Below are 22,964 nucleotides of genomic sequence, written 5' to 3'. Positions count from 1 at the left end.
ACAGAAGAAATATTGAATTTAATTGATGAAAGGAGAAAATATAAAAATGCAGTAAATTAAGCAGGCAAAAAGGAATACAAACGTCTCAAAAATGAAATCGAAAGGAAGTGCAAAATGGCTAAGCAGGGATGGCTAGAGGACAAATGTAAGGATGTAGAGGCTTGTCTCACTAGGGGTAAGATAGATACTGCCTACAGGAAAATTAAAGAAACCTTTGGAGAGAAGAGAACCACTTGTATGAATATCAAGAGCTCAGATGGCAACCCAGTTCTAAGCAAAGAAGGGAAGGCAGAAAGGTGGAAGGAGTATATAGAGGGTTTATACAAGGGCAATGTACTTGAGGACAATATTATGGAAATGGAAGAGGATGTAGATGAAGATGAAATGGGAGATAAGATACTGCGTGAAGAGTTTGACAGAGCACTGAAAGACCTGAGTCGAAACAAGGCCCCGGGAGTAGACAACATTCCATTAGAACTACTGACGGCCTTGGAAGAGCCAGTCCTGACAAAACTCTACCATCTGGTGAGCAAGATGTATGAGACAGGCGAAATACCCACAGACTTCAAGAAGAATATAATAATTCCAATCCCAAAGAAAGCAGGTGTTGACAGATGTGAAAATTACCGAACTGTCAGTTTAATAAGTCACAGCTGCAAAATACTAACGCAAATTCTTTACAGACGAATGGAAAAACTGGTAGAAGCTGACCTCGGGGAAGATCAGTTTGGATTCCGTAGAAATGTTGGAACACGTGAGGCAATACTAACCTTACGACTTATCTTAGAAGAAAGATTAAGAAAAGGCAAACCTACGTTTCTAGCATTTGTAGACTTAGAGAAAGCTTTTGACAACGTTAACTGGAATACTCTCTCTCAAATTCTGAAGGTGGCAGGGGTAAAATACAGGGAGCGAAAGGCTATTTACAATTTGTACAGAAACCAGATGGCAGTTATAAGAATCGAGGGGCATGAAAGGGAAGCAGTGGTTGGGAAAGGAGTGAGACAGGGTTGTAGCCTCTCCCCGATGTTATTCAATCTGTATATTGAGCAAGCGGTAAAGGAAACAAAAGAAAAATTCGGAGTAGGTATTAAAATCCATGGAGAAGAAATAAAAACTTTGAGGTTCACCGATGACATTGTAATTCTGTCAGAGACAGCAAAGGACTTGGAAGAGCAGTTGAACGGAATGGACATTGTCTTGAAAGGAGGATATAAGATGAACATCAACAAAAGCAAAACGAGGATAATGGAATGTAGTCAAATTAAATCGGGTGATGCTGAGGGGATTAGATTAGGAAATGAGACACTTAAAGTAGTAAAGGAGTTTTGCTATTTAGGGAGTAAAATAACTGATGATGGTCGAAGTAGAGAGGATATAAAATGTAGACTGGCAATGGCAAGGAAATCGTTTCTGAAGAAGAGAAATTTGTTAACATCGAGTATAGATTTAAGTGTCAGGAAGTCGTTTCTGAAAGTATTTGTATGGAGTGTAGCCATGTATGGAAGTGAAACATGGACGATAACCAGTTTGGACAAGAAGAGAATAGAAGCTTTCGAAATGTGGTGCTACAGAAGAATGCTGAAGATAAGGTGGGTAGATCACATAACTAATGAGGAGGTATTGAATAGGATTGGGGAGAAGAGAAGTTTGTGGCACAACTTGACTAGAAGAAGGGATCAGTCGGTAGGACATGTTTTGAGGCATCAAGGGATCAGCATTGGAGGGCAGCGTGGAGGGTAAAAATCGTAGAGGGAGACCAAGAGATCAATACACTAAGCAGATTCAGAAGGATGTAGGTTGCAGTAGGTACTGGGAGATGAAGAAGCTTGCACAGGATAGAGTAGCATGGAGAGCTGCATCAAACCAGTCTCAGGACTGAAGACCACAACAACAACTGTTCATATTATCAGGGGATGATGAGGATGCAGATGGTCCTGGTATTGAGGACATTTCCAAACTGTCGTTAACATCGCACCACTCTGTATCACGTTCTTGATCATCACCGTCCTCCTCCGATTGAAACATATCTGTGAAGTTCAATGTCAAACGTACAGGAATCAATATTTTCGTATTACCACTACACACTGCGATAGCACACACAAACAATAATAACATACCTTGTAATTGTTCCTCTATAGTTTTAGGTTGTGGGTTTTGATCCATCACTGTAACTTCAACAATTATCACCCTACCAAAGTACTATGCCTGCAACGACGTGAATCAATGCAGAGTGACGCAAATACTGCGATAGCAACTACTACAAAAGGCAACATTGTCGCATCATTATGGGCATGACTGCGCGTAGCAAACACTGGAGATGGTTCAGGGAAGTGCTGTCAGTGTAGCAGTGGACTAATGAATCATAGTCCACTATTACTCCATAAAAAATGTGACAAAGGCTCAGTGCAAAAAGTAGTAATTGGCCCCCTCGTCTATGTTTACCATACCAAATTTAAGTATGTGGTTTTGTATGGTTTTTATACTTCACATAGGCATTATTTCATGCAGGTAACTTAACACGGCAACAAATGTGAGTTAGTCCACTCTTGCTCTCAGAGCCTCATATGTTATTGGCCATGGCGTTTACAGCAGAATTTCACCAATAACTCAAATTTAAATTTTTTGGTGTTTGAGCCACTTTCTACTTATGTACCTTTATTTATGAAGTGAAGTTAAGAATAAGTTTCCTGCAATATTTGGAAAACTCACGAACAAAATTCTACACACTGATGCACCCTCAAACCAATGTCACTGTTAACTGCCGACTTGTCTTTTTTAATACTTCCAAATTACTTTCTGAATGTAAATTGAAGGGGATGACTTCCACCATGCATTCATACAACTTTCTTAAAGTTTGTCCCATATATAAAAAATCTATAGAATGCTTCGTAAATAGTTGTTCCCCTGTCCTTATATTGATTATGTGTAAGTTGTTGCAGTTTATGGTTTGTGCACAGATGTTTTGTGAAGATTAATGAGTTGCAAAAATTTCATTTGTCAATGAGATATCAAATGATCGTTTACCTCAGGTGTAATGTATGGTCCACCTTAACTGTATTCATAATACAGGCGACTGATGACCATGGCTGTTAAGTCCCATAGTGCTCAGAGCCATAATACAGGTAATCACCAGTTTGCTGCAGGATCCTACATTAGTTAGTAGATTGTTCCCATAAGGGGGCAGACACAATGTAAACTTCAATTTCTGACAGTAGTAGTAGTAGTAGTAGTAGTACCAGGAAGACTTTCCATTAGTTTAATTTTCATCTGCATACAACAAAATTATTGTAGCTGGAAAAATATTTAAGTAATTTTTATACTATTCTTATTTGGGTTTAACACTTTGTTGTCACTAGTATGGAAGCCTTTATTACTATATAACATAATCACTCATAATCATACTTATTACAAAACTGTTTGCAACATTTGTGTGTAGTCTATTTTCACACAGTACAATAAAAATATCAAAGTTATTGCATAAGAAATGCAAGCAGAAGACCTGCTGTTTTCATAACCCAAAATCTTCCAAAACTATGCTTCAGGTATTTTGTTTGTTGAGCTGGAGCAGCCAAGCTTGTGACTGAAAATATGACATAAAAATTACCTTTTCTGTGATCAGTCTCAGTTTTATTACACAACTGACTATAATGCATTTAAGGGAGCTCACTCCCATCTCCATACGCAATAACATATGGATGTGTGTGTCAAAGAAGATCCGATACAATTACCAAAAGATCCGATAAAACACTGCCAAAACAATTAGCCATATTGAGCAGTGCGACAAAAAAGAATGCCACAGCTACTAAAATTACATTAGATATTGTATGTTAAAGCACACTGTCAATATTTACAAAATATATGTCAATTCCAACCACAAAATAAACAATGTAGACTTGTTCACAATGGACTGCAAACTTAAGTACTATTCATATTTGCACCGCTAAGTGATCCACCGCTGTAAGTCCAGTATGCAACCTTCACAGACATCAAAATATGCAGTGTTGTCTATGCTGAATATATTTTGTGTGCACTGTTGTTATTGCAGATGTTCCAGGAAGTTAATAGCAACATATATTGACATCCTTTGTTCTGAATGTGGAAACTGCATTCTGCCGCACCAGTGTACAACTCTGAACAGTTCCTGAAAGTAATTTTATGCACATCGGATTAAAATTTATGTCACAACATTTTTGAAGATACTGCAGTTTTTTGTGATTTTGTTAGTGCAGGAAAAAATGTTCTTATGTTAAGAGAGGTAAAAACACTGGCTATTTTGGTTTTATGAACTGCCTAAATACAGTACATTCACACAACATATTTTATTTTTTAAAAATCATTGGTGGAGAACACAACCAGACATAGATACTTTTAAAAACCTTTATTTTCATGCCATTACCACTTTTGGGCTATGATGCCCATCTTCAGAAAGTTAAACTTCTAACATATTTTTGTGTGACTTCCAAAATGTACTTTCATTTATGTGTTACACAGTCTGTTTGCAGCTTTTATTTCTTCAAACATATAGTACAAGCTTAACACTATATCAATCAGCAGCTTGTACGGAAAGCGGGGAAAACAGAAAGAGGGGAAAATGCAGAGACCTGTAAAAGGCCCATAATTTTATTTAATTAAAACAGAGCAGACATTGCAACTTTCCCTACCAAAATGACATACAGGTGCATTGTCAGTAGAAAATGCTGAATCGCCTCAAGATATTCCTAACAATTGTATCCACTGTTTTGGGTAAAGAATAGAGAGATGAATTTTTGTGGAGAGCAGCAAAACATAGCATTCAGCACCTGACATAGCACCAACATGACGATGTGAAGGAAATGAAAATTAACGATAGTCTGCAATAAACTGATTCTAATTCACAATGAAGAAAGGACATTCAATAAATTATCTGTGTTTGGAGGAGACACAACAGGAAAAATCATGATAAATAGAAATGACAGTTTGAAAGAAAAAAAAAAAGGATAAATCAGGTTTTAACCTTCTATTGATGATGTCATTAGAGATGGAACACAAGCTTGGATGAGGGAAGGAAATCAGTCCTGTCCTTTTCAAGGGATCCGTTTACTCATAAATATGACAGCATACATATCACTGGACATCTGTATTTTAAAATAGCCAAAACTGGCTAGTTACTCAGAATACATTAAGTAAAAGTTCAACTTGTTCCAATAACTTAAACAGCTTTTGATGGACAAAATAGTTTTGACCTTTTGAAATGAACTATCCCAGCATTCTCCCTGATCAATTTAGAGTGGTTGAGCAAGGACTGCAACTGCTAGCCTCCTGAATACAAAAAAATGTCAGTTTGGGACACTGTGTGAGGGCACTGAGTAATGACAAGATACCTGTTTCATTCTGCAAGTTATGATGTTCAATCTGAATTTTGTACATGGCATGACATAAAGCTCAATTATGAGTCACTTTTGTGCAGCAATCTTTGGTGGCAGCAAATACCATTGTGATGGTGCATGTAGGATTACTTTACTTTGTTTCAATTTCCAAAAAGGTCTCAAAAGCTGATAGCTACAATCTTACTAGTCTACAGTATCTCTATATTGTATCAAATTATGCAGTAAACCTCATAAAAACATCGACATTCAACTACACTGCCTGATAAAAAAAATGAAGCATCCAAATGGAGAGAAAGAAAGAAAACATAGTTGCGGTAACTACAGAAATCCTTTTTGGATACCATTCATCATATAAACATTACCCATTGTGGCATGTTAAAGAATGTTCCAGCTTCTTGTCACATAGCCTACACCCAGCATTATGTTATGAATTAAGTCATGTAATCTCCTGACCACCACCTGTAGAGGAGCATGAAAAGTCCGAAAACTGATTTACGGAATAAACAAATACTTCAAAAATGTGACTGGGTGCAATTTACTGTACTTATATTGAGCAAACAGTCACAGATTCTTAAGCATCCATGACAGGTACACTTAATCTCCACAGGTTGACAGGGTATGTAATTTGTTTCACTGATTAAAACATTGAGTCATTTACAAAACTCTTTGCAGAGTGGACCCAATTATCAATACAATGAAGCACACCTCTAGCCTGGACACTTGCACTGATATGATTGCAAAGGATGTCATAAAGATGTTACATCCTCTCCTGAGGAAAGCTGGATATTTATACTGGGACAGAATTGACATTCAAGCTTATCGTTCTATTGGGGACGGATTTGGAATTCTTGCTGCCCACAAGAATATCTCAAAATCACACAGACAGTTCATAGAGACATGTTCTGTGCGTCGTTGAGGACTGTCCTATTGAGAAATGGCACCACAACAGTCAGATAAAAGGTAATGCATAAGGATACAGGATGTCCATTACATATTGTTATGCCATTTGAGTTCCCTCAGTCACTACCAGCTGTGATCTGAAGTCATAACTGATGGCCCCCTACACCATGATGCCAGGACTAACACTGCTATGCCTCTCCAAAACATTGGAAAAATGGTCCATCTCCCAAGTTCACCACCATACTTGCTGACAATGGTCATATGGGATAGAGCAAAAGTGTGATACATCACTGAACACAACGTGATGCCATTCATCAGTGGTCCACACTTTCTGGTCATAGCACCATTTCACTTGTCTTGTGTTAATGGCAGCCTAGACATAGGATGGTGATTTTTTAGTCCGGCTGCTGTTAGTCTCTGATCAATGGTGCAGGATGACACAGAATGTTGCAATGTGCAGTGGCTAAATGTGCTTGATCCCTGAAAGCTCTCCTTCATTGTGGGATTTACAAATGTGAAGACTGAGTGAACAAATGACTGAATAAACGTGAGACTGCCATAATGGCAGAAGGGGCAGTAATTTTAAAAATACTACAATCCTTCAGATGCAGGCTGTTGACTACTAGAGTTGTGTTTTGAAATATACGAATTCCATTATAACATCCCTTGTGAGCCACGATGGGGGTTATTGCACAACACATGCCACAATTCCAGTTATGAGAGTGAGTAGCGAATCTCTCAATAAGGCTATAAATGGTAATGATCCTAATTGTTATTGAAGTAGCCCCCTTGGCTGTCTATACATATTTTCCAATGTTTCTGGAGGTCTTGGAAGCAAGCATGGAATTTTTCAACTGCAGTGCTTACAAGTTTATTTGTCACAGCCTGTTGGATGTTTGTGATATCTTGATGAAGCTTTCCTTTCAGCCACCTTCTCACTTGAAGAACCAAGAAAAAAATCACCAAGCGAGAGGTCAGGCAAATATGGCAGATGTGGGATGGCAAAAACAAGGCTGTCTGACCAGATACCCAGTAACAGATAAGACAGTATAACATCTTGCATTGTCATGCAGTAAGAACCATTCCTGAGAATGCCGCGAATCAGGGTGGCGATGTTGAATTGCTTGTAGCAAACATTTCAAGACTCTGATGTAACAAGATTGGTTCACTGTTATACCTGGAAGAACACACTCGTGGTGAACTAATCATTTACTATAAAAGAATGCAATCAACACTGGCTTTGTTCTCAAAGGTTGCCATTTAACTTGTTTCAAGGCTGGTGATCCAGGAGTCCGCCATTCAGCACTCTGACGCTTCATGTATGTGTCTCACTGGTAGCACCAACTTTCATCCCCAACAATAATCTTTGACTGACATGTGTGACCACGCCTGTCTATATCCAGTAGTTCAGCAGAAATTCATCTTTCCTCTTTCTTTTTGTCTGTTAGTGTGTAAGGGACAAGTTTTGCATTAAGTTTCAATTTTCTTAAATCTTTGCATAAAAACTTATGACACACATTACATTCAAATCAAGTTGTTCTGATTTCGCACACACAATTACATGACAGCCTTCTTGCTATAACTGCCTTACACACTTCACATTTGCAGCAGTATGTGCTGTAGGCAGGCGAGCAGCTCTGGGATTGTCTTGCACTGAATCTCTGCCTTCATGAAACCTTTCGTGCCACTCAAAAATACAACTTCTTGAAAGTGTCTTGACTGCATATGCTTGCTTAATCATTGTCCATGTTTCACTAGGAGTTATCCTGAGCTTAATGCAGAACTTAATGTTCGCTCTTTGCTCACAATAAGCATCCACTATATAACCATAAAGAATGTCCCAATAACCCAAAGAGAGTGTTGCTAAGCACATCCCTGTCACGTACTGAGTTTGTGCGGAAACACTGCCAAGATCATTTCATCGATGCAAACATACCAGGTAAATTTAAAAAAATATTGGTTCCTTTTTAGTATTGCAAACTCAGAAAAAAAACCTGCCATGGAACTTTCCTGACAAAGTGAGTATTATGAGCACAGATTACACTTTGTGTTTTAAACAATGCATAGATATTGATGCATTTTTACCAACATTTGAACACATTTTTGAAAACTATAATTTCTCCTTTGTGCAGTTTGTTACTTAAAAAATAGACCACTCCTGTTGCAAAGATTAGAAATAACTGCATGATACAACAAAACTTCTATGGAATTTACTGACTCATTTACTCTTTTTCCACTTCACTTCATAGTCATTTTTTCTGAACACCCATTAGTTATACATCATCTTGTTACATTTTTTAAAGATTTTTTCCTCACTAGCATTTGAATGTCTATACTACCATCCCTTTAGTGGTAGTTAGTAGCACAACAAATATCAGAAAGAGTTCACAATCAAGAAATTGTATCTAAATCAGTGTCTTTTATTTGTTACTATCTTCAAGTTTAAAATGTGTCTTCTTTGAAGTGAGACACACTGTTAAGCTACAGAAAGACATCTCACCTTGTGTTATGAAGCAGACAAGATCAAGTTGTCTGTATACCATAGGGGAAGAATGGAAAAATCAGTTATGCCTGTTAGCTTCACTCCACAGACATCTCTGTTTGGACCCCAATCAAACTTCCACACAACTTCAAGGGATTCCTCCTTTACAGTATTTTTCACAAAGTCCAGAAACGTTTCACAAAAATTTAAACCAGCTGCTGCATTCCATGTATCCTGAAATTAACAACACACACAGTGACCTTTTGTTTACAACTGAATGAATGACAGCTAGATGTCCTGATCCATCACTTTCTTTTCAGTTTGCATACTTGTGTTAATATCCTGAATGTATGTATGTAACTTCTGCCAAAAATTTCTAGATAATGCAAAAATTACATGTGGCCCACCTTTTGGTTTCTTGTACGTGACTACAAATATGTGTAGGCTATTTACGTGAGTGGAACTGCAACTTTTCAACATTAGTAGTGACATACTATAGCTGTAAAAATTTATGCAAGGATTTTTAAATATATCTTTATAAATGTAAATGTCACCTTATGTACTCAAATCAAAATAACAGTACTGTCATATTATGCTGAAATGACAGTAACTTCACAAGTATATTATGATGAAACTACAGTAGCACTGAGTGAAACTTTATGGAAGAAACAATCACTTTCTTTTTCAAATTTATGTGATTGTTTTTGTGAATTCATATTAAATATAACACAACAAAAGGAAAATTTGGACAGTATGAGAGAGGTACTGGCAGAAGTAGAGCTGTGAGAGCAGGTCCTGAGTTCAGTCGGTGGAGCATTTTTCCATGAAAGGCAAAGGTTCAAGTCAAAGTCCAGCACATAGCTTTAATTTGCCAGAAAGTTTCACACAGCACACAATCCACTGCAGAGTGAAAATTCTTTCTGGAAAGACATTATGGCTCTTCATGGTGGTCAAGTATTTTTTTATTTTTTATTTTTTTTTTATTGTGAGGGTTAGTCATAAAGTTTTAATTAACATGTAAAATTAAGTTATGTAATTAACCCTTTTGCTGCTAGGAATTCTTTGCATTCCGTGCTGGGGCAGCTTTTGTTTTGGTTGTACTGCTCATCAAATGCTGGTGCCTGTGCTGAAAGACGGGGTTCTGAATGATATGAAATATTTATTATCCAATTTTTCAAAAACTAATTTTACTTAAAGTTGAGAGAAGAACAATATCTCATTTTATTCTCAACTTATTGGGTTTTATATCTAACTGATAGTTGGGCATGATGCATTCAGTACGGACTTGCTGGCTGCTATGAAGTACTTATCATCCGTTTTGAAGAAAATTATTAGGTGAAAAAATTAGATTTTTGCATATCTTAGAGTCTGATATCTTGGCTTGACAAAGGACTGAGCTTCTTTTTGTTACATGCCATAATTACTGTGCAGCATAAAGTTAAGTGAAAAGATACGCAAAATTTTAAAGATTTTGCAAAGGTAAAAACACATTGCATAAACTTTGCTTATGGTTGACTTTAGCTCATTAAATGAAAATAAGATATCAAAATTTTATATGAAACTGAGAGTAGAAGGATCTCTCTTTTTGTTCCCAAGTTATTGTGTTTTATATCATGATGTGACACGTCGTTTCCTATCCTCGTGCATCACGAATCGTGGTCATAACAATTGCTGTATCTCATAAACAATTCAAAATATCCAAACAAGGTTTTCTGCAAATGATAGCAAGCAATGAGGCACACGCGTTGTATGACAAATACACAAAACTTCTTTTATTCACCGACATATGGAAGTAATTTATCTCCAGGAGAGAGAAGCCGGCAGCTCAGAATATGTCCAGACATCCACCATACTGTAGGAAAATCCAAGCAGGGTGTATACATGTCAAAACACATGGGAATCAGTGTAGCAGGAGTGGTACACACACTTACAGCAGGAAAGGGTTGATTTTTTGTTTGTTTGTAGACACATGTCTAAAATCCTGGTGCACAGTGAAATCATTGCATTACAGTACTGTAGCATGCCATTAGAGCAGCCAAATCAAAATGGCACATGATAAAGTAGTGATGGGCTGCAGAATGTTGTCTTGACTGCTCTAATGGCATGCTACAGTACTTAGGTGCAAGGATTTCACTGTGTACCAGTATATCAGACATGTACCTGCAAATACAAAAATAAAAATGTAACTTTATTTTTTCAAGGTGATAATTAAAACTCATATGTTTCCATTTTATTATTTTTACTGAGTTACACAAAGACAGAAAGCTTTCATTGTTGTTTTTCCTGTGTCCTTTGGTGATACCAAATAAACAACAGCAACAAATAAGTAATGGTAAATAGCTGTTTTAACAAGGATGGGAGTAGAGTGGTATTGGTGTCCCATGGACATCTATGTCTCCATTCTCCACTGACCTCATTCTTTCTATGTTGGCTGTAAATCCTGTGTACAGTGGTATCTGTTCATTTAAAATATACCTCTTGTGGATACAAGCACAGGAATCATCAATTTCAGAGCCCTCTCACCTTCCATTGTGAACAGGAGCAATTTATCAATGAGGTCTTTACTGCTTCCTCCCCCTTACCTCCCCAGTCCAAACAGGAATGAGAAAGACTCCATAATCACCGAAGACGACCTTATCTTCATGACAGATTAAATCTCATCTGACAATACAGGTGTTTTTTATTTTGCTAGTTTTAATTCTGTTTTTTTTTTTTTTTTTTTTTTTTTTTTTTTCTTAACATCTGTTCATCATCTTCCTCTGCTTTTCTTTTTCTCATTTTAAATAGCTGGTTTGATGCTGGAGTGCACTCTTTGGTTGATTCAAATTTTAAATCTTGAGTCTTCTCTGATTACCAGTTGGTCAAAGAAAAGTCAAGGTTGCAGAGTCTCTCATTTATTAAAATGACCAGTTTTGGCACATTTAAAGTGAACAGCTGCGTGTAATCACGACAGTAACTGCAGTTACCAGTGTGATCACATGCAGCTGTACAATGCACCGCCAGCTCCAGCCAAAAGGTGATTTGTTGTGAAGTGATGTTTTTCCCAAATTTTTTATTCACATGCTCAACCCGGTCTTCTGATTGAACTCCCACCAACCATTCCTACCCTCATCATGTACATTTGTAAGGCCTTTTCTAGATGCATGGTGCCATTACCTTACATTTTCCTCAGTCATTGTAAAAAGGCCTACAGATATTATATACTACACAGTGAATTTCAGTTTCATTAAACACCTTTTTGAATTACAAAATCTTATTGCTGATTAGTTCAAATACGATAGGATTGTTTAACAACCATTTTAACTCACCATCACTTAAACTTTAAGTACTCATACACAGAGTGTCTGTGCACATAACTATACAATATGATCACTGCAGATAATATTTTCTAACCAACTAGCTCTTACTTTTTAGACACATTAGTTATTAGAGTACTTTAGTACACTGCACTTACAAAGAAATTAATGAACAACAGAAAATGCCTGTCCAAGAAATATTCATACTATACACATCATTTCATCACAGCACGTAAACATCTTTATCAGTGTAAATAAAACTCACCTTCGATGTTTTGGCAAGCTCTGGAACCATATATTCTCGAACTTCCTCTACAATACCTTCATCATTACGAAATCCACAAATAATACAATTTATGTTCACCAGAAAGCTTTGTGCCCACCACTTCATGAATTTGAACCTGTGAGAAGAAAAGTTATGATTTAAAAATGACATTGTAAAAGGAAATGACAATCATACACTCTTCTGTACAAAAACTGTTGTAACAATAATTGATAAACAAAGCACACAAATCTACAGACTTAAACTATTACTATAAGCTAATAACTAAAAGAAGACAATACTTGAATTAAGTAAATATATGTGAAGATAGATAAATATGAAAGAAGAACAAACTAGTACGTAAAGCAGGACAGATAAATGGTGTTATCAAGAGATATGGCTCAGTATTCAGTGTTATCATACTTTATCTTTTTCAAACATAGGGTGGGGAGTGGGGGTGGGGGTGGTGCGGGAGTATGGTATGCATGCACTTTCAGTTCTGGAATAGAACTTTTCCAATGTTTTCTTTGCATAAAAGTCTATTTTGAAATCATCTGTCACACTTGCTCGTATCTTTCTCCTCTGGCTCATAGAAGTACCCTGCACCAAAGATTTTTCTCTTTTATCAACCATGTACACCACAATTATTACATTAAACCGTTCTTTCGCCTCTAGACACATTCAGGTTGGTGATTCTTTCAACCATCTTTTCAAGAAGAGCTGACAAAAACTAAAATTAATGTTTTCTTATTTTGATATTTGTATGGTAAAACATCTACTGCTACACAGCCTATCTTGAAATACAAGAAGAAGAAGAATTTATGTGGAAATGCATCAAAATCCACTTTTTAAAAGAGAATTTAAATGATTCTGAGAACTTAGGAAGCCTATATAACAATAGATGCCCATTAAAATATGAAGAGGATAGCTGCTACTCACCATATAGCACAGATGCTGAGTCAAAGTAGGCACAACAAAAAGACTGTAAGAAACTGAGTTTTTGGCCAATAAGGCCTTTGTCAAAAATAGATAACATACACACATGCACACACCTGGTTTCACAGGTAGCCCTGCCTTTGATGGGATCGGTGATGTTTGTAACAGGACTGGAGTAGATGGAAGTGGGAGGATGTATGGGACAGGTCTTGTCTCTAGGTTTATAGGTTTATTACAGGGATATGAACCATGAAAGTATTTGTAGCAGGAGTTGTGTAGGGATGGACAAGGATATTGTGTAGATATTACTGGGTGGTGGAATACCTCTGTGAGATTGGTGGAAAGGAAAGTTGGTAGGACATTTCTCATTTAAAGATGCGACAAGAGGTGGTTGAAACCCTGGTGGAGATTGTAATTCAGTTGCTCCAGCCCTGGGTGATACTGAGTAACAGGGGAATGCTCCTCTGTGGCCACACGGTGGGACTTTTGGAGCTGGTGGATTACTGGAAAAATAAGGCACAGGAGATCTGCTTTTGTACAAGGTTGGGGGGGAGGGGGGGGGGGGTAATTACGGTCTGTACAGGCTTCAGTGAGACCCTTGGAATATTACAAGAGGAAGCATTCATCACTACAGATGCGACAGACATGGGAGGCTAGGCTGGATGGATAGGGCTTCTTGGTAGGGAATGGGTGGCATCTGTCGAAGTGGAGGCAATGTTAGTGATTGGTAGGTCTGATATGGCCAGAGGTACTAATGTAGCCATCTTGCAGGTGGAGGTCAACATCGAGGAAGGTGGCTTGTTGGGTAGGGTAGGACCATGTGAAGCGATTGGGGGAGAAGGTATTGAGGCTCCGGAGGAATGTGGATAGGGTGTCTTCACTCCTGATCTAGATCACGAAGATGTCATCAATGAATCTGAACCAGGTGAGGGGGTTTGGCATTCTGGGTGCTTAAAAAAGATTCCTCTAGATTCTCCATGAATAGGTTGGCATAGCACGGGGATGTGGTGTCCATAGCCATGACAACCAACAAGCTGTCTGTCCGCATGAATTCCCACTGTCAAACTGCGGCCACGAAACAACTGGACCACCCTATTGCTGAGCACACCACCCAACACGACAGTCCTCATTTCAATTACTGCTTCAAAGCCTGTGCCATGTGGATCCTTCCCACCAACACCAGTTTTTCTGAATTGCACAGGTAGGAACTCTCCCTGCAATATATCCTACTATCCACTATCCCATAACCTGCTTGGCCTCAACCTTCATTATAGTCTTTGTTCTCGTCCATCTAGGCCCTTCCCTCTTCCCATTCCAGCACTACACAGCCCTCTATTCCACCAATGCACCCAGTCTTTTTACTTCTCTCCTTTTCCGCTACCCGCTACCCCCTCCCTTTCTCCCCCACCCTCTATCTAATGCTCCCATTATTAGCACATTATGTCCCCCTGCCCTACCCTTCTATCACTCCCACTCTCTGCCCCAGCCTCCTCCTTTCCCCCACCCAATTGCTTCTCCAACACACACTACTGCTTGCAGTCTGGGTTCAACTGGTCATGTGTGTGTGAGTTGCGTTTGTGCGTACGCGATTGTGTTACTGGCCGAAAGCCCACTTTCTGACAGTCTTTCTGTTTTACCTATCTGTGACTTGGCATCTCTGCTCTATGGTGAGTAGCAATTATCCTTTTCTTAATACTGTCACATTCCACTCTGGATTTTACATTGTTTCATTTTGCCAGACGGCTTTTCTTCTGTCCTTAACCGAGTGCCGTTTTCCTTTGTTACTATTTTCTAATGCATCACTACACTCAGTGTCTGTCCAAATTTCTCTTCATTCTTAAGTTTCTCTTGTTGCCTTACAAACTGCACCTTATGCTCCACTTATGAGCCACAATGTATCAACCACCTTGGTCACGCACAACAGGCAGCTACAAGACCACACTGACTGTTGGTGCAGTATTCACATCCCATGTTACTCTCACCGATATCATTAATCCTATATCTTTAAATTGATCACTCTCCCTGCATCACACTTCATATTTTCACATGTTATTTCCTGTACCTTTCCTGTGCCACATGGACTTGTATCTCATCCTACCAACTCCTCCCCATCCCCCACTCTTTCTCCTCTCTATTCCAGTTTTTAGCTACTAATTTCAGCTAACCTTGTCACATCTTCCATCCCCCTTCTTCACATTTATCCATCCACAGACCTGCAACCCACATTTAAAAAAATTTTATATATTTTTTCTTTGATATCACTGTGACTTCACACAAATTTCAGTTGGTTTTTGCCTTTCACTATTGCCCTACTCTCTCAGATTTCTCATTTTTCCCCCCTTATTTCATCTGTTTCATACTTTTTGCGATTTTTTCCACATATTTGGGTATATTTTTGCAAATTTGTTTGGACATAATTCTATGTTATTTACATATTTTGACCTATTTTCCCACCACCATGGATCCTTGCTCCTTCCATCTGCATCAATTCAGAAAAGTTTCCTTATCCCTATCCAGAACCCAGCCCCACATATTTTTCTTGCAATGTTGCTTGGCTCATGGAATCCCCCCAAATGGCCCTACCATCAAATTACCCAACCTTGACTGCCACCCTTCCTTCCACAATGACTTCCGTCTGTTCAGATATTGCCAATCCTTAGCCCTCACCAACATATAGTCCAGCAAAACCATATCAACTGAGCCCAAATCTCCTTGCGATACCTTGTCTCCATCTGTGAAATTCTCCTACTACAATCCCAAATTCCTCCATCACATATCACACACTGAAACTCTCGCCCTCCAGGAACTAGAGCAACATGTACAATGCCACCTCAGGAAAATCTCCACCCTGCTCACTTCCTACTCCCACCTTGAACTACTACTGTCCACCACCTTTACAACAACCTCCAAACCTCCCTCACGTCCCTTCATAGCTGTGAAACCCTGTCTTGCAGAGAAACTACATTTACCCTACACTCCAAAACTACCTCCCACAACCGCACAAAATCCAGAACCTTAACAGACCTGAAGCATAGACACGAACCTTTCCTTCAAAAGCCTTAGACCTGCAAAAACTTCAGTCCTTTACAAAGGCCTCATCTTTTGCCACTCTCCCAAACTCTATCATGTATGACTTGTTAAAGACCTTCTCTACTTCTCCCAGTCCCTACAGCAGAAACACTTTCTCACCTCCAACCCTACCCATCAGACTCAACCACAGACCAATGCTGAATCCTGCCTGACTCAGTTCACTCCTCCATCCAAGCATGATCCACCCCCACTACCCCCAAATCACCCCCTGTTAATTTTTCAGAATTTCTTAACCTCAAACCTTGCCTAACCATCATTCCCCAAATCCCTCAACATGAAAATTAACCTTACATCCACAGAAAGAACTGCACTCCACCACTTACAAACTGATCCTGAACATATAATTCTACCTGCTGACAAAGGCCCCACCACTGTTGTTTTGAATCATAAAGATTACCTGGGTGAACCATAAAGGTTACCTGGGGAGAAGGTCTCCACCAGCTGTCATCCACCAACAAACCCTGCCACAGTGACACCATTCCAGAAATACAGCAGGATCTCCAATTTCTCCTCAAATCCTCAGACCCATCCCAGAACCTCTCCCCAGAGTCCATCTCTGTCCTCACCCCTGCCATTCCCCACACTCCTACCTTATACATGCTCCCTAAAATCCATACATCCAACCATCCACAACACCCCATTGTGGCCAGTTACTGTGCCCCCACTGCGAGAATCTCTGCTCTCATAGACTAACACCTTCTGCCTATTACCCACAACCAATTTCTCCATCATCAAATCTCCAAAGTTCCTGTTCCTTTACCACACAGAGCCCTGCTCATCATTATTGATGCCACCTCTCTTTACACTAACATCCCTAATGCACATGGCCTTACTGCTATTGAACACTACCTTTCTCAATGCCCAAAGGATTCCAAAATAACAATCTCTTTCCTAGTTGCCATGACTAACTATGTCCTCACCCACAATTATTTCTCCTTTAAAGGCATTACCTACAAACAAATCCAGGTTATAGCTACAGGCACCCGCTTAGCTCCATCCTACGACAACCAATTCATGGGCCGTCTACAGTAATCATTTCTGAACACTCAGAATCCCAAACCCCTAACCCGATTCAGATTCATTAATGACATCTTTGTTATTTGGATCGGGAGTGAGGATGCCCTATCCCAATTCCTCAAGAAACTCAACACCTTTTCTCCCATTCGCTTCACCTGGTGCTACTCAACATAACAAGCCACCTTCCTCGGTGTTGACCTTCACCTCAAAGATGGCTATATTGGTACCTCAGTCCACATCAAACTTACCAACCACCAACAGTACCTCCACTTTGACAGCTGCCACTCATTCCATGCTAAGAAACCCCTTCCATACAGCCTAGATTCCCATGGCCATTGCATCTGTAATGAAGAGCATTTCCTCTCAAAATATACCAGGGATATCACTGAGGCCTTTGCAGACTGTAATGACCCTCCCAACCTTGTACAAAAACAGATCTCCCAAAACTTACCTTTCCAGTCACCCATCGCCACCCAAAGTCCCACCAAGGACTGGAGCAACTGAATTACATTCTCTGCCGGGGTTTCGACTACCTCTTGCTGTGACCTGAAATGAGAAATGTGCTGCCAACTATCCTTCCCACCCTTCCCACAGTGGTATTCTGCCGCCCACCACACTTACACGATGTCCTAACCCATCCCTAAACTATCTCTGCTCCCAACCCCTTGCCTCATGGCTCATATCCCTGTAATAGATCTAGATGCAAGACCTGTCCCATACATCCTCTCACCACTTACTCCCATCCGGTCACAAACACTGCCTATCCCATCAATGGTAGGGCTACCTGTGAAACCAGTCAAGTGATCTAAGCTAAGCTGTAACCACTGTGCTGCATTCTACATAAGCATGACAACCAACAATCTGTCTGTCCACATGAATGACCACTGACAAATTGTAGACAAGAAACCTACTGGACCACCCTGTTGCTGAGCATGCTGCCCAACAAGACATTTTTCATTTCAATGACTGCTTCACAGCCTGTGCCATCAGGACCCTTCCCACCAACACCAACTTTTCTGAACTGCACAGGTGGAATTTCTCCCAGCAATATATCCTACATTCCCATAAACCTTGTGGCCTAAACCTTCATTGGTCATTGTCTTTACCCATATAGCCCCTTCCCTGTTCCCATTCCAGCACTACACAGCCCTCCACATTCCATCAACACAATCAGTCTTTTTTTAATTTTCTCCTTTTCTGCAAATCTCCTATCCCCTGCTCTCCATCTAACCTCCAACTGCACCTAGATGCCCTAACCTCTCTCCATCTTGTCCCTGCATGCTCCCACTAGCAGAATGTTACCACCCCCACCCCTACCCTGCTAGCCCTTTCCCTCCTCACCCCAGCCTTCTCCTTACACCCACACGGTTGCCTCTCCCATCATGTGCTGCAGCTCGCAGTCTGACTTCAGCTGCCAGATACTGCGGTCACGTGTGTGTGTGTGTGTGTGTGTGTGTGTGTGTGTGTGTGTGTGTGTGTGTGTGTGTGTGTGTGTGCGCGCGCACGCGCACACGCGCATGTTGTCTATTTTGGACAAAAGCCTTTTTGGCCAAAAGCTCACTTTCCGATAGTTTTTTTGTTGTGCCTATCTGCGACAGCATCTCCACTACACGCCGAGTAGCAACTATCCTTGTCATAATATTATTACATTCCAGCCTGAATTTTCCATCGTTTAATAGATGACATTAATATTTGATTACATATTCTGCCTGAAAACAAACATATTTTCAGGCAAAGCTATGAGGAAACAAAGTTCTGGGGTCTGGCTATTTAGTTTATGTGCTTTATGACACTTCAAACAGCAGCAAGTGATACGACTCTCTCAATGAAACATTATTTAGAATTATTACACAAAGTGTATGCAGTTGTCTAGAATCATCTATTAATATAAAATGCTCTGCTGTTTGAAAATAGTCCTGGACATCAACATTCCTACAGATGCCAGAGTAATGTCATGCAGCATCTGGCTGCAGACATAATTTCCAACAAACACTGAGGAAGAGGAGATCTGAATTATTTCTTTGGTGATTCTCTGTGGAACTCCGAGAAGGCACTTGCCACAGAGTTTCTAGAAGAGTAGTAGGCTTTTTAGATGTAAACTCAAATACAGCTAACACATGACACACCAAATCTTGATTTGCTGATGTCAGTCCATAACGCTTACACTAATAAGAAGTAATTCATATGATGTGCACACACAAACGCTGGCTGCAACTGTAACAAATTTAGAGCAGACTATTTTAGAAAGTACACTGGAATTTGACACCACAATTTATTTGGCAATGGAAGCATCATCTTATGATCAAATTATTTCTGTAAGTTCTGCAGAATATTTCATGGTTTGCAAAGTGAGACTAAATTGCAAGGAGAAGGTTAGTACTATTTATCCTCCCATTATTAAAAAGTTTGATTGCTGATGACATTATTCATAATCAAATCATAAACAGAAAAATATTTTTTTTAAAACACAAGGTATTTGTGTGATATGTATGGACTTACTTCATTGTAGTTATATACTGTATTATTTCCCTTGGGACATTTCCACTGCAGAGCATTATAATGTATTCCACTGTTAGTTCTGTCAGTTTCCACATGGTGGTAACAGGTGAAAGATATTTGGCACTGCTACAAGATTGTGTGTAGCTAATAACAGTTCAATTACATTTTGAAAATGACCATCTCAAGTTTTATCACAACCACTTCTCAAGTACAAAACAAGGGCTATCTGTATAGGCTACGTTTGTAAACTAACAGTCCTGCTTTAGCATCCTGTGACCTTTTCCCATGTGGACAGATAGAGGAACATTGATATAAACCGAAAACCATAGATAAATTGAAAGCAACAATCACATCTGTGCTCACAAATATTTCATGAGACATGCCAAAAATATCAGTTTTAAGTGTACCATATCAATTAGTAAAGTATGTTGCAAATGAAGAGGGTTAATCTGGAAATTACGCTGCAGTTAAACCTGACTTCAAGGTCTACTGTTTATGGTGATTTTATTGACTTATCTGCTGCAGATGAATCAGTTCATCATTTTATATTATGTAAATTGTACAACATATTAAAAGACGACTCAAGTGTTGGCAACCTTCTTCAGAATTACAAGTTGTCAAATTTCTAGGTCAGAGTATTCAATGGAGGAAATAAAAGAATGGCCTGCCACAAAACAGTGTTCTTCCCCCAGTTATCTTCAAATGAATGGTACCAGAAGTTTCATATATGTGGATAATCAAGCTATTGCCACTCAGCTAACCCACTTTGAGATGGGAAAAGAAAATCTGTCAGAAACTCTATCTGAACTAAGTGACTACTATATAGAAAACCAACTGAAACCTAACCCATCTAAAACTTAGGCATATCCCTTCCATCCAAAGAACAAGCAGGCTTCAAGGAAACTGCAAGTACTTGAGAGAAAATTCAGTTAGACCAGTGACCAACACCTAAGTATTTATGTGTAACAATGGATCACACCCTCACTTACAAAAAGCACTGCATAAATACCAAACAGAAAGTGTCTGCTAGAGGTAACATTACTCTGCAAATTGACTGGAATCAACTGGGTACACAACCACCTTGGATCTATGCTATCCTGCCACAGAGTATGCATGACCTGTTTGGCACAGATCCAGTTATGCTAAACAAATTGACACTTCTCTGCATGAAAAATATTGGGGTTTTGAGACAAACACCGAGTTATAAAGTTTACTGTTTGACAGGAATAGCTCCACCAGACATTATAAGAGAAGCTGCATCCAAACTGTTGACAGGAATAGCTCCAACAGATGTTAGAAGGGAAGTTGCATCCATGAACTTGCCTCATATGCACTGCTACTGTGTACAGATATTGACCTACCCATCAATGACTGAGACCTAGTAGTAGTTTCTTTCACACAATTCAAAATATCAGTGAACCTCCTAAGACTGCAAGGTTAAGATTACAGAGGATGAGAACGCTGTCTACCTGGGAATCATTAAACAGACTTTGTACTGATGTTTGCAGATCCAAAATGAGAATGTTGAAGTGGGGCTCTCCTAGCCCATCTAGGCTCTGCGAATGTGGCAAAGATGAAATCATGGCCCACTTCATAAACTGTAGTAAATGCTCTTTTGAATGCACATTGGAGGACTTGATGGCAGTGACAACGAATGTCCATGATTTAGCAAAATTCTGGGCAGACACTATTTTATATGTTTTGTCATTAAGTACCATTACATAATACAATTTGTATTTTTATCATTGTTTGCTTCAGATGCAATAATAACTTCCAAAATATTTTACATCTGTTTTCTTGGATTTTTGTGTAAATTCTGGTGGGGAAAGTCATATCCAAATTTTGTTTGTAAAGCTCTGACTTGTAGTGTTCAACTTTTTCTTTACACTTGTATCCACTACGCTACTTTCAACGTATAAATGAAGGTTTGTACAGCCCACAAAGAAATTGCTGTAACAATACATGTTACTGATAGATGGCTTATGAAATAAAAACATATGTAAGTAATGTAGGAGTGGAAAGAAGCAATGTCAAAGCAAAAATTCTGTACGTATAAACTAATAGCAATCTTTAAATGCGAACATTTTTAGGTTAGGCTTTACCGTGACTGTTACTAACATTAAATGAAACAACAATTTCACTGTTACCAGTCACCGTTTTTTATTTCCACGACGCGTTTCGAAGGTTTAAACCTCCATCATCGGGTGGGTTTACATTAGTAAGTATTACATTTGTGTGTGTGTTGTGTTACGATTTTTGGGGGAACTTGTGGCACTGCCTTCAGTGATCACAGGTTCCTTTTGCTGTCGTAACACATCACATGTATACTAATGTAAACCCACCCGATGATGGAGGTTTAAACCTTCGAAACGCGTCGTGGAAATAAAAAACGGTGACTGGTAACAGTGAAATTGTTGTTTCATTTAATAATAATAATAGCAATCTTAATCACAAATACACAATATCTATGTCAAAGATTTATTTGTTCAGTTTTCCATGATTTTCGGCACCAAGTTAAGCTCATAGGACAAAATATTAGTCATCTCCACAGAAAAGCAAACTGGTCACTTTGGACTGCTGTAGATGATGTGGAAGGGTGTGTACAAAGTGGTCATTTGACTCACCATTGTTGACATAATACATGACAGTGGTGTGTATGTGTCAGTCAGTTGCACGGAATCAATGCAATAACATGTGTCAACTTGGAGATGTGACGTAATGGCAGACAAGCTATCATGTTTGGACATGCCCATAACCATACTGTGATTAAACATGCTTGATTTGTTGTTGTATCAACACAGACTACCAATCTGTCTATGAGAAACGCTGTACCGCTCACAGATATGTAACATGGCATAAGAACTGTGGTTGTAAACAAAGATGAGTATCATGCCTTGTGAATGACAGTGGGTTTTAAATATGACAGGGATTACTGCTGACAGTGATTGCAGGTCTGCCTCAACCAGTTTCTGAGTGAACACTGTGAAGGAGGCTGCATGCAACGAACATTTGAGGTGGGTGCCATTTTGCACAGTGTGACATACACTGAGGTGACAAAAGTCATGGGATAGCAATACGCAAATATACAAATAGTGGGAGTATGGTATACACAA

At 39.2% G+C, this 22,964-nt stretch overlaps 1 protein-coding gene across 3 annotated transcripts in view; it reads right to left on the bottom strand.

Annotated features, from left to right (window-relative positions):
• Positions 1 to 3,345: 3,345 nt before the first annotated feature.
• LOC126481409 (decapping and exoribonuclease protein-like) overlaps positions 3,346 to 22,964 on the bottom strand; it is a 43,150-nt gene continuing 23,531 nt past the window's right edge. For all 3 annotated transcript variants that reach the window (XM_050105146.1, XM_050105144.1, XM_050105145.1), the window contains 3 exons: positions 12,313 to 12,448; positions 8,770 to 8,985; positions 3,346 to 4,144 (listed from right to left, as the gene is read on the bottom strand). In XM_050105146.1, the coding sequence (XP_049961103.1) occupies positions 8,776 to 8,985; positions 12,313 to 12,448 (346 nt within the window). In that variant the 3' untranslated portion in view covers positions 3,346 to 4,144; positions 8,770 to 8,775. The remainder of the gene's footprint in view (positions 4,145 to 8,769; positions 8,986 to 12,312; positions 12,449 to 22,964) is intronic.

This window comes from Schistocerca serialis, chromosome 5 (assembly GCF_023864345.2).
Source record: "Schistocerca serialis cubense isolate TAMUIC-IGC-003099 chromosome 5, iqSchSeri2.2, whole genome shotgun sequence".
Classification (NCBI taxonomy): Eukaryota; Metazoa; Arthropoda; class Insecta; order Orthoptera; family Acrididae; genus Schistocerca; species Schistocerca serialis.
Note: the sequence above shows the minus strand (reverse complement) of the source record. Positions and strands in the feature narration are given on the sequence as shown.